Source organism: Apteryx rowi, unplaced genomic scaffold (assembly GCF_003343035.1).
Source record: "Apteryx rowi isolate R43461 unplaced genomic scaffold, aptRow1 scaffold_474, whole genome shotgun sequence".
NCBI classification, from domain to species: domain Eukaryota; kingdom Metazoa; phylum Chordata; class Aves; order Apterygiformes; family Apterygidae; genus Apteryx; species Apteryx rowi.
In genome coordinates this window covers 578,190-596,054 of record NW_020450732.1, presented here as the reverse complement: position 1 = coordinate 596,054, position 17,865 = coordinate 578,190, and the positions used below count along the sequence as shown (strand labels likewise).

Sequence of the window (17,865 nt, the reverse complement as noted above, 5' to 3'; positions counted from 1 at the left end):
TGAAAAACTTTAAGTAGCTCCTGTAACTCACAGAAATCTTAGTTCTCCAGTCTGTAACATAGGTAGAACATTCATCTATCTCATCAGGGTGTTATGCGGCCTTTGCTACCTAGTTAACTTTTGTAGAAGATTTTGAGATTTTTCTGGTAGAGAGAGTGATGTAAATAAAAGTGTTCTGTCTTTTAATTTTTTAATTTTATGTTTTTGGAAGGCTTTTGCTCTTGGACCTTTTTGGAATTTGCCTACATAATTTGTGTTCTAACTTAAGCATAATTATGATCATTTAAATGCCAGTGTGACTAACTGTTTTAGAAATGAATTGAGGGTGTGCTTTCAATAATTGAACTTACATGGTAAAATGGGACTTAATTAGCATTGCTATATTGATATATTGCTTTACACTCTGAGGATGTGCGTCTATTGAATAATTAATCCTCCCAACATGTAGGTGAGTGAGATTAGTGTAGTTATGTTTATTTTGCAGATGGGTGGAGTCAGGAAGGAGAAGGATAGGGGTGAAACAATTTGTCCGTGAAAACACAGGGTGTCAGAAACAATACCTGAATTAAATGTGAGCTTTTCAGGCTTTTCATTTCTTTGATGAACACATTTATCTTTTGTGCTGTGATGCATCATTTGTTCATGACATACTTCAACTTTCTACATTTATTTGTTCTGCTCTAAAGGAAATTAAACAATTTTAATTTGTACTACTTCAGTGAAAGGAAAGACATGCCATTAATGAATTTTGAATTAGATGAAGAATAACAACGATTCCATTCAAACACACACACACACACACACACACACACAATTTTGATATTTTTAGGTGGAGTAGTATCTTCTTTGAACTGATAACTAGTTTCAATAATCCATTCCAAATAAGTACTTACAAATGCTAATGATTTTCTGCAGGGAAAAATAAAGGAAACAATGATTAAGCAATGACATTTGGGCTAATATGAATGGACATATTTATTTTTCTATTTTCTATCACTTCCTAGAACCGTATTAACAAAGATTGATTTAATTTCTCATCTTCTAATACCTGGAATAATTTGAAATTAAGCAGAAAATCAAATGTGTGGTTTTTTATGTATTTTAAACTTTAATTTACTGTTAGAAAGTAGTTAATTACTGAATTCTTTTAAATTGTTATTCTATCAACTAAAATGAAAACTGTTCATAAAGTTCCTATTACTGGAAGTCAATAGAGCTGCCTAGCTCCATAATGATGTAAGAATATTCTTGGATTATTTGCAAAAGAGGATTAAATAAAAATGTCTTCATTGCAAGGTGTGGGAGAAATAGCAGGATTTTTAGGCTATTTTGTTGTTTGAGAATGGTTCTGTAAAGAACTTTATTGAAGGTATGTTAAATCAAGAACTGAGTTTAAAATTAGCTTTGAAAATGATGATGCCTATTATAAATGTAATCTTTTGTAAAAGTACATTCCATTCTATTTGACCTTATTTGCATATGGAATGCTGCTTCAAATAATAATATTAAAAATACTTAACAGTTATTTGAAGATAATTGTTTCACAAATATTTATTACTTCTTTCTGCAGATTTCAACTATAACTTTTTCCTTCTTTCTTTCAACAGTATTACCTAGTCATACTTGTGGCAACCCAGGAGAAATTCCTAAAGGAGTACTTCATGGAACAAGATTCAACATTGGAGACAAAATCCGATATAGCTGTATCTCTGGTTACATCCTAGAAGGCCATGCCATGTTGACATGTATTGTGAGTCCTGGAAATGGTGCATCATGGGATTTTCCAGTTCCTTTTTGCAGAGGTAAAAATGAAAACATGAAACATCCTTAAAATATTGATACAACATTAAAACAACAGATGAAATATATATATATATTTTTAGTCCAATGTACTTTCTAAAAATTTACACCATTTAATACTGTAATCACAACTAAGAAGCAATGACTCCCCCCCAAAAAAAGCAGAGACAACTTCAAAGTTAGGTCAGCTTGCTCAGGTTTTTGCCCAGCTGAGATTTTTACATCTCTGAGGATGGATATTCCAATGCCATTCTGGAAACCTGTTCCAGTGCTAAACCACCCTCATGACAAGGGAATCTTTTCTTATGTCCAATTGGAATTTTCTTTTTGCAGATTGTGTCTGTTACCTCTTGTCATTTTTTGGAGAACCTCTGAGAAGATTCTGGCTCCATCTTCCCTATAACTGAACACTGCAATTAGGTCTCCCCATAGCCTCCTCTCATCCAGGATGAAAAATACAGTTTCCTCATTCTGTATTATCATACAACATATTCTTCACCTTGACCATTTTAGTGGCTTTGTCCTAGTCTGTCAATATCTCTTTTGCACTGGGGGACTCCAGGATGGACACAGTATTGCAGATGTGGCCCCTGAGTGTAGAGGGGCTAATCACGTCTCTCTACCTGCCGGCTAATGCAACCCAATATGAGGTTAGCCTTCATTGTTGCTTCATATTTGGCTGGTATTCCACAAGGGCCTCAGGTCTTTCTGTCAGAGCTACCCCCTATCCAGTGTTTATGCATGGAGTTATTTGGTTCCAGGTTCAGAACTTTGCATTTCTCTTTGCTGAACTTCATGATATTCCTGTCTGCTCATTCTTCCAGCTTGTCAAACTCTGTCTGAATGGCAGTCCTGCCCTTCAGGATGCCATATGCAAACCTTTTAAAGATGTGTTCAGTCCTATATTCCAGATTCCTGATAAACATGATACACAGTTTCCACCCCAGTTTGGATCACTGGGGAACGCAATGAGTAACTGACCACTAGTTTGACTTTGAATCTTTGGCCCCAGCCCTTTGAACCTGATGATCCAGGCAGTTTTTCACTCGCATTTTGGTCAGTCCATCCAGTACATATCCCCTCAATTTGCCTAGAAGGATACAATGACAAACTGCGTAGAAAATGTCTTTAAAGTCAAGCTAAATCCAAACAGTCAGTCCTTTCATCAAAGATGACAATCAGGTTGGCCAAAAAATGAAATGTCCTTGACAAATGCATGCTGGCTGTTCCCAGTAATCTTCTTGTCCTTCATATGCTTGGAAATGGCTTTCATAAAGACTTTCTCCATAATTTTCTGCAGGTCTGAGGTGAGCCTGATAGATCTACTGTTGTCAGAATCCTCCTTCTTGCCTTTTTTGAAAATGAGAAATGAAATTTTATCTATTTTCCAGTGACTGGGAATCACCCTTGATTGTCACAATCTTTCAAAGATGATAAAGAGCAGCCTCACACTGAGGCACACCAACAGCCTTTAGATGCATGCCACTGTGTGCCATGAGCTTGTACATGTCCAGTTTATATGTGAGGTGTCTAAATTGATCCTCTCCTGCTGTGAGTACTACATTTCTACATGAAACTTTACCACAATACAATAAGAACTGGAAAGCCTGATGACAGCCTTTGCTAATGAAGACAGAACCAAAGAGGACATTGAGTCCCTCAGCCTTTTTCATGACCTTTGTCACAAGGTCACCTACCACACTGAGCAGAAGGCCACCATTTCCTTCATTTTCTTTTTGTTGTTGTTGTACCTATAGAAACCATTCTTGTTGCTCTTCACATTCCTCACCAGTGTTATTTCATCTGCACTTTGACCTTCCTAGTTCTATCCCTGCATTCCTGGGCAATATTTCTATATTTTCTTTTTGAGTAGGTTGTTCTTGCTTCCACCTCTTGTATACTGCTTTTTTGCATTTGGGTAAAAATATCTCAGTCAGGAATTCCCTGTTCAGCCACAGCAGCCTCCTGCTATGTCAAATCATTTATTTACATACATAAAGGATGGAAAGGAAGTTGCCCTTGAAGACAAACAAGCTCTTCTGGGCCCCTTGCCCTTCAAGGGCCTTCTCATCCCGTGAGAACTTGTCTAACACTTATGAAACAAATTGAAATCTCCTCTCCTGAAATCAAGGGAGTTTATTCAATTAATTGCCTTCATCATGTCCCTCAGGGTAATTAACTCTTGGCTACTTCAGCCCAGGCTGCCATTTACTATCACTTCTTTGAATGGTTCCTTGCTTCCASGCCTAGTTTGCCTGTCACATCTAAAATAGCTGAGACCTCTGGAGATCATGTGTCCAACCCCCTTGCTCAAGCAGGTTCAGCCAGACCTAAAGCAGGTTGCCCAGAACCGTGTCCCGTTGAGTTTTGAATATCTCCAAGAATGGAGACTCAACACCCTCCCTGGGCAAGCTGTTCCAGTGTTCAACCACCCTCACTCTGAAGACATGTTTTCTTGTGTTCAAGTGGAATTTGCTGTGTTTCAGTTTGTGCCCATTACCTCTCGTCCTGTCACTGGGCACCACTGAGGAGAGTCTGGCTCCATCTTCTTTGCACCCTCCCTTCAGATACTTATTCACATTGGTCAGATCCCCCCTGAGCCTTCTCCTCTCCAGGCTGAACAGTCCCAGCTCCCTCAGCCTCTCCTCGTATGACAGATGCTCCAGTCCCTTCATCATCCCCACCTCTGTGGCCCTTTGCTGCGCTTCCTCTAAGAGGTCCATGTCTCTCTTGTGCTGGGGAGCCCAGAACTGGGCTCAGTGCTCCAGATGTGGCCTCACCAGTGTGGAGTAGAGGTGAAGGATCACCTTCCTCGACCTGTTGGCAATGCTCTGCCTAATGCTGTTTGGGATGCTGTTAGCTCTCTTTGCCATGGGGATGCATTGCTGGCCCATGATCAACTTGTTGTCCAGTAAGACCCCCAGGTCCTTCTCTGCAAAGCTGCTTTCCAGCTGGTCGCCTCCCTTCCGCCCCCCTCCACCAGTGTGTACTGGTGCCTGGGCTTATTCTTCCCCCTGGGCACAGGACTTGGTGTTTCCCTTTGTTGCACTTCACAAGATCCCTGGCTGACAATCTCTCCAGCCTGTGGAGGTCCCTCTGAATGGTAGCAGAGCCATCTGGTCTATCAACCACTCTTTCTAGTTTTGTATCATCTGCCAACTTGCTGAGGGTGCATTTGGTCCCATCGTCCAGGTCATTAATGAAGATGTTCAATGGTATTGACCCCAGTATTGACCCCACCACTAGTGACTGGCCTCCAATTGGACTTGGTATCACTGATCACAACTCTCTGAGCTCAGCACTTGAGTCAATTTTCAGTCCACCTCACTGCCCACTTATCTAACCTGTACTTGCACCTTGTCTATAAGGGATGTGAGAAAGTGTGAAAAGCCTTCCCAAACTTGTGATAAACAATATCTACTGCTCCTCCCTCATCCAGCACAGCAGTCATCTCATCATAGAAGGCTATCAGGTTGGTTAAGCATGATTTCCTTTTCATAAATCCATGCTGACTACCCGATCATCTGTCCAGCATCTGCAGCAAAAAATTGTTCCCCATACACTCCAGAAATCCAGTGAATTGCTTGTCCCCTGCTGTGTTGTCTTCCAAGCAGATGTTGGTATGGTTAAATTCTCCCATGAGAACAAGAGCCTGTGTTTGGGAAACGTCTAGTTGTATAAAGGCTTTGTCACTTCTCCTTCTTGATCTATAGCAGACACCCTCCAAAATGCCCTCCCTGTAGGCTTCCCCCTCTGATTCTGATCTATAAGATCTCAGTGAGCTTGTTGCCTGTTCCACAGCAGAGCTCCATGCATTCAAGATGCATGTGTGCAGTTCAGCCTCCCCTTTTCTTCCAAACCTACTTTTTCTAAGAGCTTTTGCCCATCCATTGCAGCACTCCAGTCAGGTGAACAATCCTACTAAATCTCTATAATCCCAATGACACCACAGCTCTGTGACTTTAGGTGCAGTTCCAGTTCCTCCAGTTGGCTTCCAAAGCTGCACATCTTTGTATACAGGCACTTGAGCTGGACTCCCAGTTGTGGTGCTTTCTCAGGGAGAGTGAGAGAAACAATTCCATTACCCTATCCCACTTGTGCTTCCCCTGTGCCTGTTACCCAGTTTACCTGTAGGCTTCGTCTTCCATCCCTGACAAATTTAGTTTAGAGCTCTCCTTGCTAGGTTAGTTAATCGGTTGGCAGAAATATTCTTGCCCTGTTTAGGCAGATTCCCTGCTTTCCCTGCAGCCCTCATTCCTTAAAGAGGGTCCTGTGACCAAGGAGGCAAAGACCTGCTGCTCAATACCAGCTGCTTCATCAGGTGTTTGTCTGCAGGATCCTGCCACTGCTGCCTGAGCTGTTCCCCTTGCATTAAGGAGAATCCCTCCAGGGCTCCTATGCCCTTCGCCCCTACCCGAGAGCCTGGCAGTCACCCTTAACTGCTCAGATTCTCCCTTGTTGGTATTATTGGTGCCCATGTGGATGAGCAAGAAAGGGTAGTAATCATGTTCCGTAATAATTCATTAAGTTTTCTTGTGACTGAAAGGTCTTATCATGTAATTCCTCGGAGTAAAGAAATATTTGATTAATTTTTGTACTCCGGAAAACATACAACAGTCAATAACAACAAAACCAATGAAGATTTGGGTCATGTCTGTTGCTTGTACTTGATTTCAAGCAGTATGCATTAAAGATTTCTTTAATCAGTGCTTTCAGAAGAGGAAGAAAACACACCATTTTTTCTAACCTTTCTGTTGTGTGATCTTAGATTTTTTTGTCCTTCTAATAAGAGTTAGTAAACAGGTTTCAGAAAAACGTACATGTTTTAACTTCATGGTTCCTTTGTCAATGAGCTTCAGTTTGAAAACACAGTCTTTTTAATTTTTTTTTTAATAGTCTTCAGTGTCTACTAAATATTTATTCTGTTTGCACAGATACTACTCATTCTGGCAGTGTTCACTGCTATAAGTGCAGGAAATGTGATGGCACTTCTGCGTTCAAATATCTCTAGCAGGACTGAAATTTTGTTCCTCATTTGTAAATCTATGTAGTTAACTTGTTGATAAAAACTCAAGTTGTGTCCCAAACCCCTGTGGAACTTGCATGAAATCCAAAGACTTCTGTGTACCTTCTGTGAAGAAATGCAATGATAACACAAAGTTATTTAAAAGTTAGATTTATGTGAGGTGAGACATTGCATTAGTGGATTTTTACAGTTCATGCTGGATGTTAATGTGATTATGGATTTTAAGCATTCCTTATTTTGTTTCATTTTATCACTCTGGAATGTATGCCATGGGGTAGCCCTTTTTATTTACTATTTCTTCAAACCAGGAATGTTACCCCCATTGTTTCTTCAAGAACCTTGGTATTTTCCTTGAAAGCACCTTTTGTTACTGTTTTGTTTCCAGATGGCATTCTTCTTTCTAGTCAGCATTAGCTAAATTTGTGACATCCATGCAAGATAATATAGTCAACAAAGCTACATGTGATTTATATATTAAAAATTCATAATATCCTTATTCTCCACAGTATGTTTCACTAGTTTTCCTGATGCTTGAAAATGACTATTATTTTCTACATTTTTTTTGCTTAACATTTTCAGACACATTAGAAAGCTGGTGTCAAGTAATTTTTACATTGTCTAACTATATAAATGCAGCTTCTAGGAGAGAAATTCCTAGTGAGTTATTAAGCCTAGAGGAAGATGTAGGCGCCATTGGGTCTTGTATCAGTAAAATTTTCTCTGGATGCTGCTCAGTTTCAGATGTCCTCTCTTTAAAGTATAGTCCGATGAAGGGTAAAGGAACAGAAATATGCTTCAGATTCTTTTATGACTTATGATGAATTCTAATGGCAAAGCAAAGGTGTAGCCAATGCCATTTTAAAAAAGTTTAGAGAATTTGAGTGTTAAGAAGACATTTGTTTTATGTTGTTTTCTATTTTCTTTCAATAAACCGTGATTTTGGGGCTGACTTTTTTTGAAAATATGGCAATGAAAAAAAATTGTAGACAACTTTTTTAATGGCAACTTTGAGATCAAAAAGATAGAAAATGGCCAAAAAATGAAAGGTCAAAGGCAAATTCTGAAAAGGTGAAGTAATTATTAAAAAATTACTCCTGTTTTTCTGTAGAGTAAAATTAGCTGTGGACATTTCTCCTTCTATTACAAGTTAACCAAGAAGGTTACAATGGGTTCCTGAAAAAAAAAGGAAGGTATAGTTGGTATACAAAAGTTGACAGGGTGAATCATTCTGTGTCCCACCTAAATTCTATTCCTCTTCTGATTTTTGTCTTGTGAAGAAAAAAGGTCTTTGCCTCCATCTTGCTGCAGTAATAATGTCACCTAGAACATTAGCCTTCTTTCATCTTCAGTATGAGTCTGAAACATTTTGAATAGTAATTTCATTCTCTGCAGTAACTCTACTAATAGCTGATTTATGATATGTGACTACTTCTAAAAAGAACCTTGTATAATTAGGTTCTCAATTCTCAGTAATTTTGAGAATCCCTAGTTGATTATAGTTGCATGAGTCTAGATTTTTATGAAGCTAGCATTAGGAATACAAATTGGCTTAGTGATGTTACATTTGTAAGCTTTTTCTCACACTGAAAATAGCTGTGAGGAGAAGAACATGTAATATGTTATCACTAAAAAGACAGGCAATTATTGGAGGGAAAATAAAAAATAAATAAATAAGAGATAAACCAGTAGAGGAGATTGCATGTCAGAAAGGCCCAAAAGGATCAAATAATAATTAATCAGGTTCCCGGGTTAAAAAAGGTTATTGGAGAAATACTGTTGGGAAGAACATATAATCAAAAAGGTGTTCTTAGAATAGATGAAGGGAGAAAGGAAGAAAAGTTCAAAGATCAAAATGACTCATTATAGAGTTAGATAAACTGAATACAGAGATTCAGAGCTAATGTTTTTAAATGTCTAGAAAAGAGAAATGGAAATTTTTGGTGCTATCCATACTTTTTAAGGTAACAAGTAATTCTCTTATGTCACTGTATTTTTTACTCTAAGGTTGAGACAAATACGATTTTACAAGTTTACAGGGAGGAGAAAAAAGGTATTCTGATCCCATCATTCATCCATATTTATAAACATTTATAAAACACATTGATGCTATGGTTATGACTCTAAGGATGGCTGTGTAGGTCAGGTTGTACAGTCTCTTGCTTCTGGTTTTAGCATTCTACCTTTTCAAAAAATTTTTTTCCACTTTCTGCATTAGATAAAATCTTAGTCTATTTAAAAGCTCGCTTAAAAATAAAAAAAAAAAAAATAGAAAAAGGTTATCCTTACTTTTCTAGCTAATAGCCTGATAGTCAGTGGACTACTCTTAGAACAGAATAAAGGTAGGAATGTTTATTCCAGGTCTGATCTGAGCTGCAGGTCTGCTGGTCTGAACCTGCATCCCCAGATCAGAAATCCACAACCATGTCCAGTAAGGCTGTCTGATAGTTTTCCTTCCTTTTTTGACCATAAATTTTATCACTGAATCAAGAAGAAGTGTCCGGTGACAAGCTCAACAAAAGTTAGCACCTTTCCACAAAGCTTTTATTCCCCCTTCCCCAAACTGTTTTCTGACAAAAGAAGGAAAGGTAAAGAAAATTCTCAATCATCTCTAATTATAGGTGTTGCATTTCATGATAAAGTGAAATCTTTTCCAAGATCTAATTTTTAGAGTAAAATTCCAAATTCTTATTTAGTAATATTGTTCGTTTTCAGAATACTCTATACTGATGAAATGCTTAAGCTAAGATCAAAATTGTTGGAATACAAACAGTTATGACTGGTCAAATCAGAAGTCAGAGAAGTGTTTCAGTGAAACCAAATCAGATAGACTGGATAATTTCTTATAGAGTAGTGTGGGACTTGTAGAGTAGTGTAGATGACACCAAAGGGAGAGAGGGTCACAGCTACCAGTGTTCTTTCACATGTATGTGCAGATATGTGTATATGTTTACATACGAATATGTGTGGGTGTGTTTGTGTGCATGTGTATTCTTTTGTGCTAGCACGTATCAATGGTTACGAAGGAACCAGAAAAAAACGTGAAAGGGGCCAGGTCAAAAGTGCTAGCTGAAACTGCAGTGAGGTGCCTGGAAAACAGGAATAACCAGTGAAAAATGAATTGAACAGTATAATGAAGACATAATGAAGGCACTCAGAATAATATAGTGAAGTCAAAGCACAGGAAAGAGGACTTCAGTGTGACCATTATGAACAGGAGCAAAGTTAACATCAAAGAAAGATAAAATGATCTGACAAAAACTAAAAAAAAAATCTCAAATAGGCATTCAAAAAATGTAAAGGTATGACCGCATGCATACTTTTTGGAATAACTGCATTAACTTTCCTAATTATTAAAGAAATACATGTGAAACCTGGAAAACTAATTCATTTGCCCTTAAAGAATTTATCATTTTCCCTTTTTGCTTACAAATTAGGGCTTTACTATTAATTTGTCATAGGCTGTTATTTTAAGGGATCAGTATCATCATTAAAATAAAACCATATTCTCAAGTGAATGATTATCAAATCATTGGAAAACAGCTAAGGATACTTAATTGGAAAAGAAGAAAAACTCTTTGCAAGATATCTAGAAGATTAATCTTTTATTTCTGTGGGAGACAGAGTATGAAATTACAGATTGTTGATTAATTTTCAGAATTCTTGTTCTAGCTGGCCTCTCTTAAATCTAAGTTTTTGCAAAGAAAGGGTGGCAGAATTGAGGTTTTGAGTCTATGTTTGTTCAAGCACATACTATCAATTAATAACTTAAATTTTCTGTCAAGTTAGCAAAAAGCTTGTCCAAGACTAAAATAAACCTGGAATAAACTTGTAACTTTGGTTATTGGATCAGATTTCTTTTCCAGAGTGGATGGAGGAGGGAGAGAGATTCCTTTTGTGCAGCAGACTGATGTAAGGAGGCATTCTAAAAGTCTGCTAAATTAAGCACCACGTTTGCAAAGAAAAAGTGAACATTTTCCCAGCAAGCACAGCTACTACACTGAATCCACTATAGTCAGAGCCAATAATTACAGCAGACCCCACTAGAAACTGAGCTCTGCTTACGTAGAGGTCAGTGAAGTGTCAAAGTTAGAATGTTCAAAACAGTGACACAGATGCATTTATGCCCACCGGCGACTAAATGGATCACAACTATACCTGTATTTCTATCAACTTGCAGTAAGAAATCTGACTTCTTAATTTATCTGGGAAGGACCTTATTTTCCTACCACAGTAATTTCTGGAATTTTAACAAAATAAATCCCATTCTACGTAGAGATCAATCCAAATTATTTTGAAGTGTCATTTGAAAACCCTGAAAAGAGCAAGAACATTCATCTTAGATGTATGGTCTAATGAATATTTAATTTATGTGAAGTTGATCAACAGCAACAGGAGCAATTGAGAAAGGGAGACAAACTGATTAGACCACTCGTCTATAGTACATCTGTATTGAAGTGATCTTGACAAGTTTCTATTTATTTAAACACGGCAAAGAAGCATAGGTTTTGGCTTGTGCCTATTCAAAATAAAAGCTATGCAATTCCAAAAAATAATGAAAGATTAGCAAGCAGAGCTGAATATTTTGATGGTTAAAGAGCTAACTGCCATTTGGAACTAGATTAGATGAATGAGTTGTCTGATGACTGTATAATGCTACATCATTGTAACACTTAGCGATGTCTTTGCTCTTTATGAATCTGGCAGCTTAGCAGCTTGACAGTTGGCACTGACATCCTAAGACTTATTTTTAAACTTGGCAGTGCTATGCTAAGGCTTGTTTTTAGATTTGTATCAGTAAGACATTTTAAAATGGTAATTTTAAAATCTCATTTCAAAAAATCATTTAACTTATTCCCATATTAATCATTTCTAAAATATTCAAAGCAAATATCTGTGGAAGTAATCATTTATGATTATTTTATAGATGTGTTTTATGTGTTGAAATATTTCATTAAATGAGGTACAATTATGTACTTTTTCACAAATGAATTACTGAAAAATGCCATTTAATAAAGAATTGAATAAAGAACTGTTTCAGTGATATTTTTAATAAGGCATGCTAAATAATGTATGCCTGTGGTTCATTTAGAACTGTCTAAAACTGCAATTTTCTTTAATTGATAAGCCTTACAAAATGTGACTTGAAATGACAATATGTCATTTGATGATGCTTTATAAAATGTCACTCAAGTTTTTAATTGCATCTGTTCTGTTGCTAGTGATAAAGGGGTAAGGAAAAGACTAGAAGTGACATAGCAAGGAAAACCTTTTTTTGGTAACTGACTATGAATTCTGTTTTTTAAGTCACTGCTATGTTTTGTACCAGTTATGTTACAACAGTAATGTAGTAAAATGAATCGTAAATGATCTTTCCAATCAGGACTCTGTCATATAAACTGGGGTTAAATAGGCAGTCCTGATCATTTGAATTCAGATTGTAAATTAATTTTAAAAGGTTAAGCTGATTGGCTTAACTGTTATTTTTTGCTTATTTTGCAGTAAGCAACTTTTACTTGAATAAGTGTTTTATTAGCTTTTATTTAAAAAGGAGATATAGAATACAGGACATTGCACTCTAGAATGCATTTGTGTGGGAAGGAGAGGAAGATCTGGTAGAAATGACTGCATATTCAATAGATACCTAAACCAATCCAAATATGAATGTTTTCTAAGATGCTGTTTTTGTCCTTACCCTGCCCTTGGATGTCTGCTTATCAGGGTTTGCATCTTACTTGTAGGAAGAGCTCATTATTGAAATACCATTCTTTGTCCATACCCTAAAACTGAGCTAAAATTTGTACTTATTGTTGAGGTTTAATCCCTTCCTTATGCAAGCAAAAGTACAGCTTGCCAACAATACCAGATTAATATTTTTGGTGAGATGATTGTTTCTAGTTTGAAGAAAAATGGAAGATTTTTCATTATCTGCAATGATTCTTTAGTGATTCTTTTGAATTTTACATGTGTAACATATCCACAGACTTCAGGTATTTTATCTAAGCTACACATTTGCAGTATATACGTCTTTTTATCAAGGTCTAAGTGGTGAAAGGCATATGTGTTTGCATGTATACTCTATATAAGACATATTTTCTAAATTTAGAGCACTTAATTCCTGACTACTGAGAGATCCAAATATTTGTAGCTTTATACTTCAAGTAGTCAATTATGCTGATATGAGCAGCACTTTGTGCAGTTACTTACAACTTCACAATAACCATGAGTGTTTAGAATTAATTACTTGCATATTTTAAAATGCAATTTGCTAATCACTGTGAGTTAGAATTTTTGAAGCTTGAGGCGCTATCCGCTATAAAATTACTCCAAGTGCAGTGATGCATTAACATTCGCATGCAATGTTCTGGCTAGGTTGAAAGCACAAAATAGAGAAGGCCACGGACAAGAGTGAGGATCAGTCCAAGGAGGGCAACCAGCTCTGAGACCAGCTGGTGAAACACAGCTTATCTCCACACAGCCAAACTCTCTTACCCTCTAAACAGTGTGGCCACATCCTGCCTGCCTGCACTAATTCTTAGGCAATTTATTACCTGTTTTAATATTCAACAGTCTGGTTGCCATAGTCTGGGTGCTATCTCTGTCTGAGGAAGTCCCCAACCCCAGGCTGCTGGAAGAGGGAAAATGTGTCAGAGGAAGGATCATTTGGTACAGGCTCTGTTTTCCCTGAGCATCCACATCTGTCAGAGAGAAAATACTGGCTCTCTGTCTCACTGAGTTGCATGGTTTCCATGCTCTTACCTGACTAATGTTGCCTTTCCATTGCTGAGCTAACTTGGTCTCTTGCAATTGCTGTTATGAATAGATTAAATAGCTCTGCCTCCCTCTGGGTGGATATCTCTAGCAGCCTGGGTTCCACAGGCTTTCACTGGTAATGCACAGGGTATAAATCTAGCCTTTTATAGGGGATTGCCAAAAATAATCAACTGTATAAGCCTTCCTTGTCAGCTGTAAAAGTCAGCACTTTAGAGCTCAAACCTTATTCCAGGGCTCTGCAACATAAACAGTGAGTGGCATCTTAATCACCACTAGCATGTTACTTGATGTCAATGTAAACACAGTGGGAGATGGTGTCATTGCAAATGTTGTCATAACAGAATTTAACAACAAGCAGCTGGTGCCAAAGAATTATGGCTGACTTAGTTATTCTCTGCGTTTTGCTGRCTGCCTGGGATGGGAAAAGCCTGCTTGCTCTCTTCTGAGAACACAGGTAGAACCTGTATAACTTAAACTCGTGCTCATGTGTTTTGTTTCTTAAAAAAGCAAACAAACAAGCAAACAACCCCGCCCCCCAAAAAAACCAAAATAAATAAAATATGATAAAATAGGAACAAGCAGAAAGCCTGGAAAAAAAAGGTAGGAATGATCAGTTTTTGGTTTTTAATGGTTCACTCTAACTCTGATACTGATGATGACCGCAGTGGAAATCAATATCTCACTATTAGTTTCTGTACTGAAGTATTGGCACAGGATGTATCAAGTTAATTTGTTTTTCTTTGTCTTTCTTAGGTGATGATCTGATGTGAATGCTTGAAACCTGTACAGTTAAAAAAAAAAAAAAAGGAAAAAAAATCATTTTAGATACTATCAGAAAACAAACCTTGACTCTCCTTTCTCATTTATTATGGGTTTACAGCAATTTTAGAATCATTGTAAAGTTTGCATGTCAGCTTCAATCCTCAGTTTTAGCTATGAGTTCTTTAAATTGCACTTCTTTTCCCCTTTCGTCCCTCATAGGCACAACGGCCCTTTCAATATGCACTGTATCAAAAGCCAAAAATTGAGGGAGGAATCACACAAATGGCCTGATTGAACAACAAAAAGAACTCTTTTAGGAGTACAGATCCATTTCCAAAAAAAAATTGTCTTTCATTTAAAAAAGAAGATATCAGTATCAGGGCCCAGAGAGTAAGATATGAAATTTAATGAAAAGGACTGCCCTCCCCTGAGAAACTCCTGTGCCGGCAAATCATGAAACTCTAGATATCCTTGGCTGCCACAGACTTTATACATTTCTTCATGCCAAAAGGTTACTTTGTATATAAAAAAGTGGTTGTAAAGATTACTACCTGTTGGATTGTCTTCAACAGCTTTCTCTCCTTTTCAATACTTAAATCTTAAAGAAATCATTCTGTTTCTGCCTCTTTCCAATCCTCCCTTTTATTTTAGTCTCTTATTAGCTATTTATCCTCTTTCAATAGTTTCCTTTTTTAATGTCTAACCACAGTATTCCTCTCCTTTTGATTCAAATAAATCCTTTCTCCTTCAGATCTTTCTTTAAAACTCACTTTCACTGACAGCTTTGATTTTCTGCTCCTACCTTATCTGTTGTCTTAATTAGTTATTCAGTTAATATCCTAATTAGACTGTAAGTTCCTTGTGTCAGGCACCTTGTCAAGCTATTTGTTTTTAAATATCCACATGCCTCTATAGTATGTAAATAATACCTAATGATAATAGCAGTGATTAAAGGTAATAAAATGAGCAAAAATTGAAATGCTTCTCTTCTGACCTTTCACTTATGCAGAAATATTTTTAATTACTATTGATGTGGCTTTCATAGCCGAATCACAACTAACTGAAAGCAACTTGATGAGTTTTTAATTTTTCATGCCAATGAGTTACATAGATGACTTTTTTTTTCTAATTAAATCTGTTTTAATACCCAATGTTAATATTAGTCAAAATATCTTAAAGCTTTCAGTGAAATCTTAGGGGGTAAGGAAGAGTACAAAAAGGTCTGCTAAACCCTTTGGTCACAGATTAAACAACATTCCAGGCTTAACAGTAAATTCACGCATATTGTATGCATGTAAGAGAAGAGTTTGGTTCACTGTGCCGGGAACAAGGATGATGATTTTCTTGTTTAAAATGGAACTCCACTAGTAACTGATACTCTCTTCATCAGCTGAAGGAGCTTGTGGAGGGACACTACGTGGGACAAGTGGAACTATTTCAAGCCCTCATTTCCCTTCAGAGTATGAAAATAATGCTGATTGCACCTGGACCATATTGGCTGAACCAGGAGATACCATTGCTTTGGTCTTTACTGACTTCCAGTTAGAAGAAGGATATGACTTCTTAGAGATCAGYGGAACAGAAGCACCATCAATATGGTAAGTCAGAGGTCTTGCAAATATCTCAGTTTCTGTTTTTCTTGTTTGCTGGTGAGTCTTTTTACAAAGTATTTAATGACAGCTATTTTTTCTATATGTTAGTAATGACTGTTTTATTATGCATTTTGCTTTGGTCCCTTTCACCCTCCAGAACTGAAAGCAATGTAGTAGTCTGCTTCCTTCCCACTCTTCATCCTTCCTCTTCTTTTTCTCCATCTGCAAGCGTTATATGGGTAGAGTATCTTAGCAGCGAGCATTTACTGATGTTATATGCAGAACTGTTTGAACTTCATATGAGAATGTTTCCAGATGTTGTATGTTGAACAACTTGCCTATCATACTCAAATAATGAATGTAGTGAGCAAAATTCAGCCCCACAGAAAATCGGGAATAGAGAGAGAGCAAATACATGCCATTTTATGCAAAACAAGCTGTAATTCAATCCTATTTCATGTACTGATGTATGTATGTATTACTATCTTATGTTGGCTGATGTTAACGCTGTATGCCAGATAATATTAGGACTTATTAATTATAAATTTAAATCTACATTCTCTGCACTAAGTAAAAGAAGATAGTTTTGTTTATGGGAATGAATTTATTTGCAGAATAGTTTGTATTAGGATTTCTCTGCAATCTATATATTCTTTTTTTTTTTAATGTCTGAGAAGACTGTCTTGTGCTGAATGTGTGTGCCTTTACATAAAAAATGTAGCCTAGAAAAAAAATACAGATCTGCTGCTCACAGATGATTGGTGGGTATTATCTTCAGAATGTCCTTTTTGAATTTCTGATCCAATCTCATTAATATGTTAATGTCATGATTGGCTAGGCAATGCATTATATTAGTGATTGTGAAGTTCTAGGTAGCATCTGATCTGTTTAAACTATATAAAATAAAAATGTGCAGAAACCATGCTTGGTAAAAAAAGTAAAAACTTTGTTTTGAAGGGACTCCTGGATCTACTTCACAAGATTGCTCTTCCATATTTCCAAATTACCAGAAGTTCTTTAACAACAGCTATTGAAGCAGCTCAGTATCAAATTAAGTGTTCGTGTCTGTTTGTCTGTCTGTCTGTCTGTCTGAAGTGCCCTCTCCCTCTCATGCACAACAATCATGAATTCCAATTTTTTGTTATTTTGGTTTCCAAGGACCAAAATTTAGAATCTTGAAGATGAAGAACTAATGGAATCTTGCTGCAGAATGCAAAAATCTGTCCATTAAGTTTTGAGTGCAAGTGTCCAATGGATATCTAACAACATATGTGCAACTTTATTGTTAGAAATTCAGCTGTTACTGAACTTGAGCATGCCAATACAGGAATAATTTTACATTTACAGACAATCATATATATATATCCATTCTCTAGAGGGTTTATCATAGTAGATGATGTAGAAAATATGAGCAGATAGTAATAGAAATGTGCCCTGCATTAATCCCATGTGGTATTGGCCAGTGTTACTGTAGGAAATCTGAGATATGACAAGAATCTTCTTTCTCCTAGAATTCAGTCTGAACATTTTTCTCTTTTCCCCTGATATTTTTTGTTTGGATTGGAGGTTCTTACTTATAATGTACTTAGATGAACGCATTTTTATTCCTATTTTGAAACAATATGACTGTCAACAGGCTTAAAAAGATGAACATCAGTGTTTGCAGAATGAAAGCAAAGCAGGTAGAACAGATTTTTTTTATCCTATGGAGAAAGTAAAAGTATTAGTTACCATGTAGATAAAATGACCCTTTTTTTTTTATTATTTATTTGAATCACTTAATTTGCTATTACATAAAGGTGTCTGTGATTTAAAACATCTTTATCCCGAGAGTAGGTGAGCTTTGGCAATGCCAAGAACAGTACTTTGGGGAGCATATCAGAAAGAGTGCCTCTTTGCTATGCCTTGAGCCCA

At 36.8% G+C, this 17,865-nt stretch overlaps 1 protein-coding gene across 1 annotated transcript in view; it reads left to right on the top strand.

Annotated features, from left to right (window-relative positions):
• The window catches only part of LOC112972101 (CUB and sushi domain-containing protein 1), a 579,349-nt gene that overhangs the window by 2,479 nt on the left and 559,005 nt on the right, over positions 1–17,865 (top strand). Inside the window, exons 3-4 of the mRNA XM_026078182.1 lie at positions 1,608–1,802; positions 15,750–15,957. Of these exons, the coding sequence (XP_025933967.1) occupies positions 1,608–1,802; positions 15,750–15,957 (403 nt within the window). The remainder of the gene's footprint in view (positions 1–1,607; positions 1,803–15,749; positions 15,958–17,865) is intronic.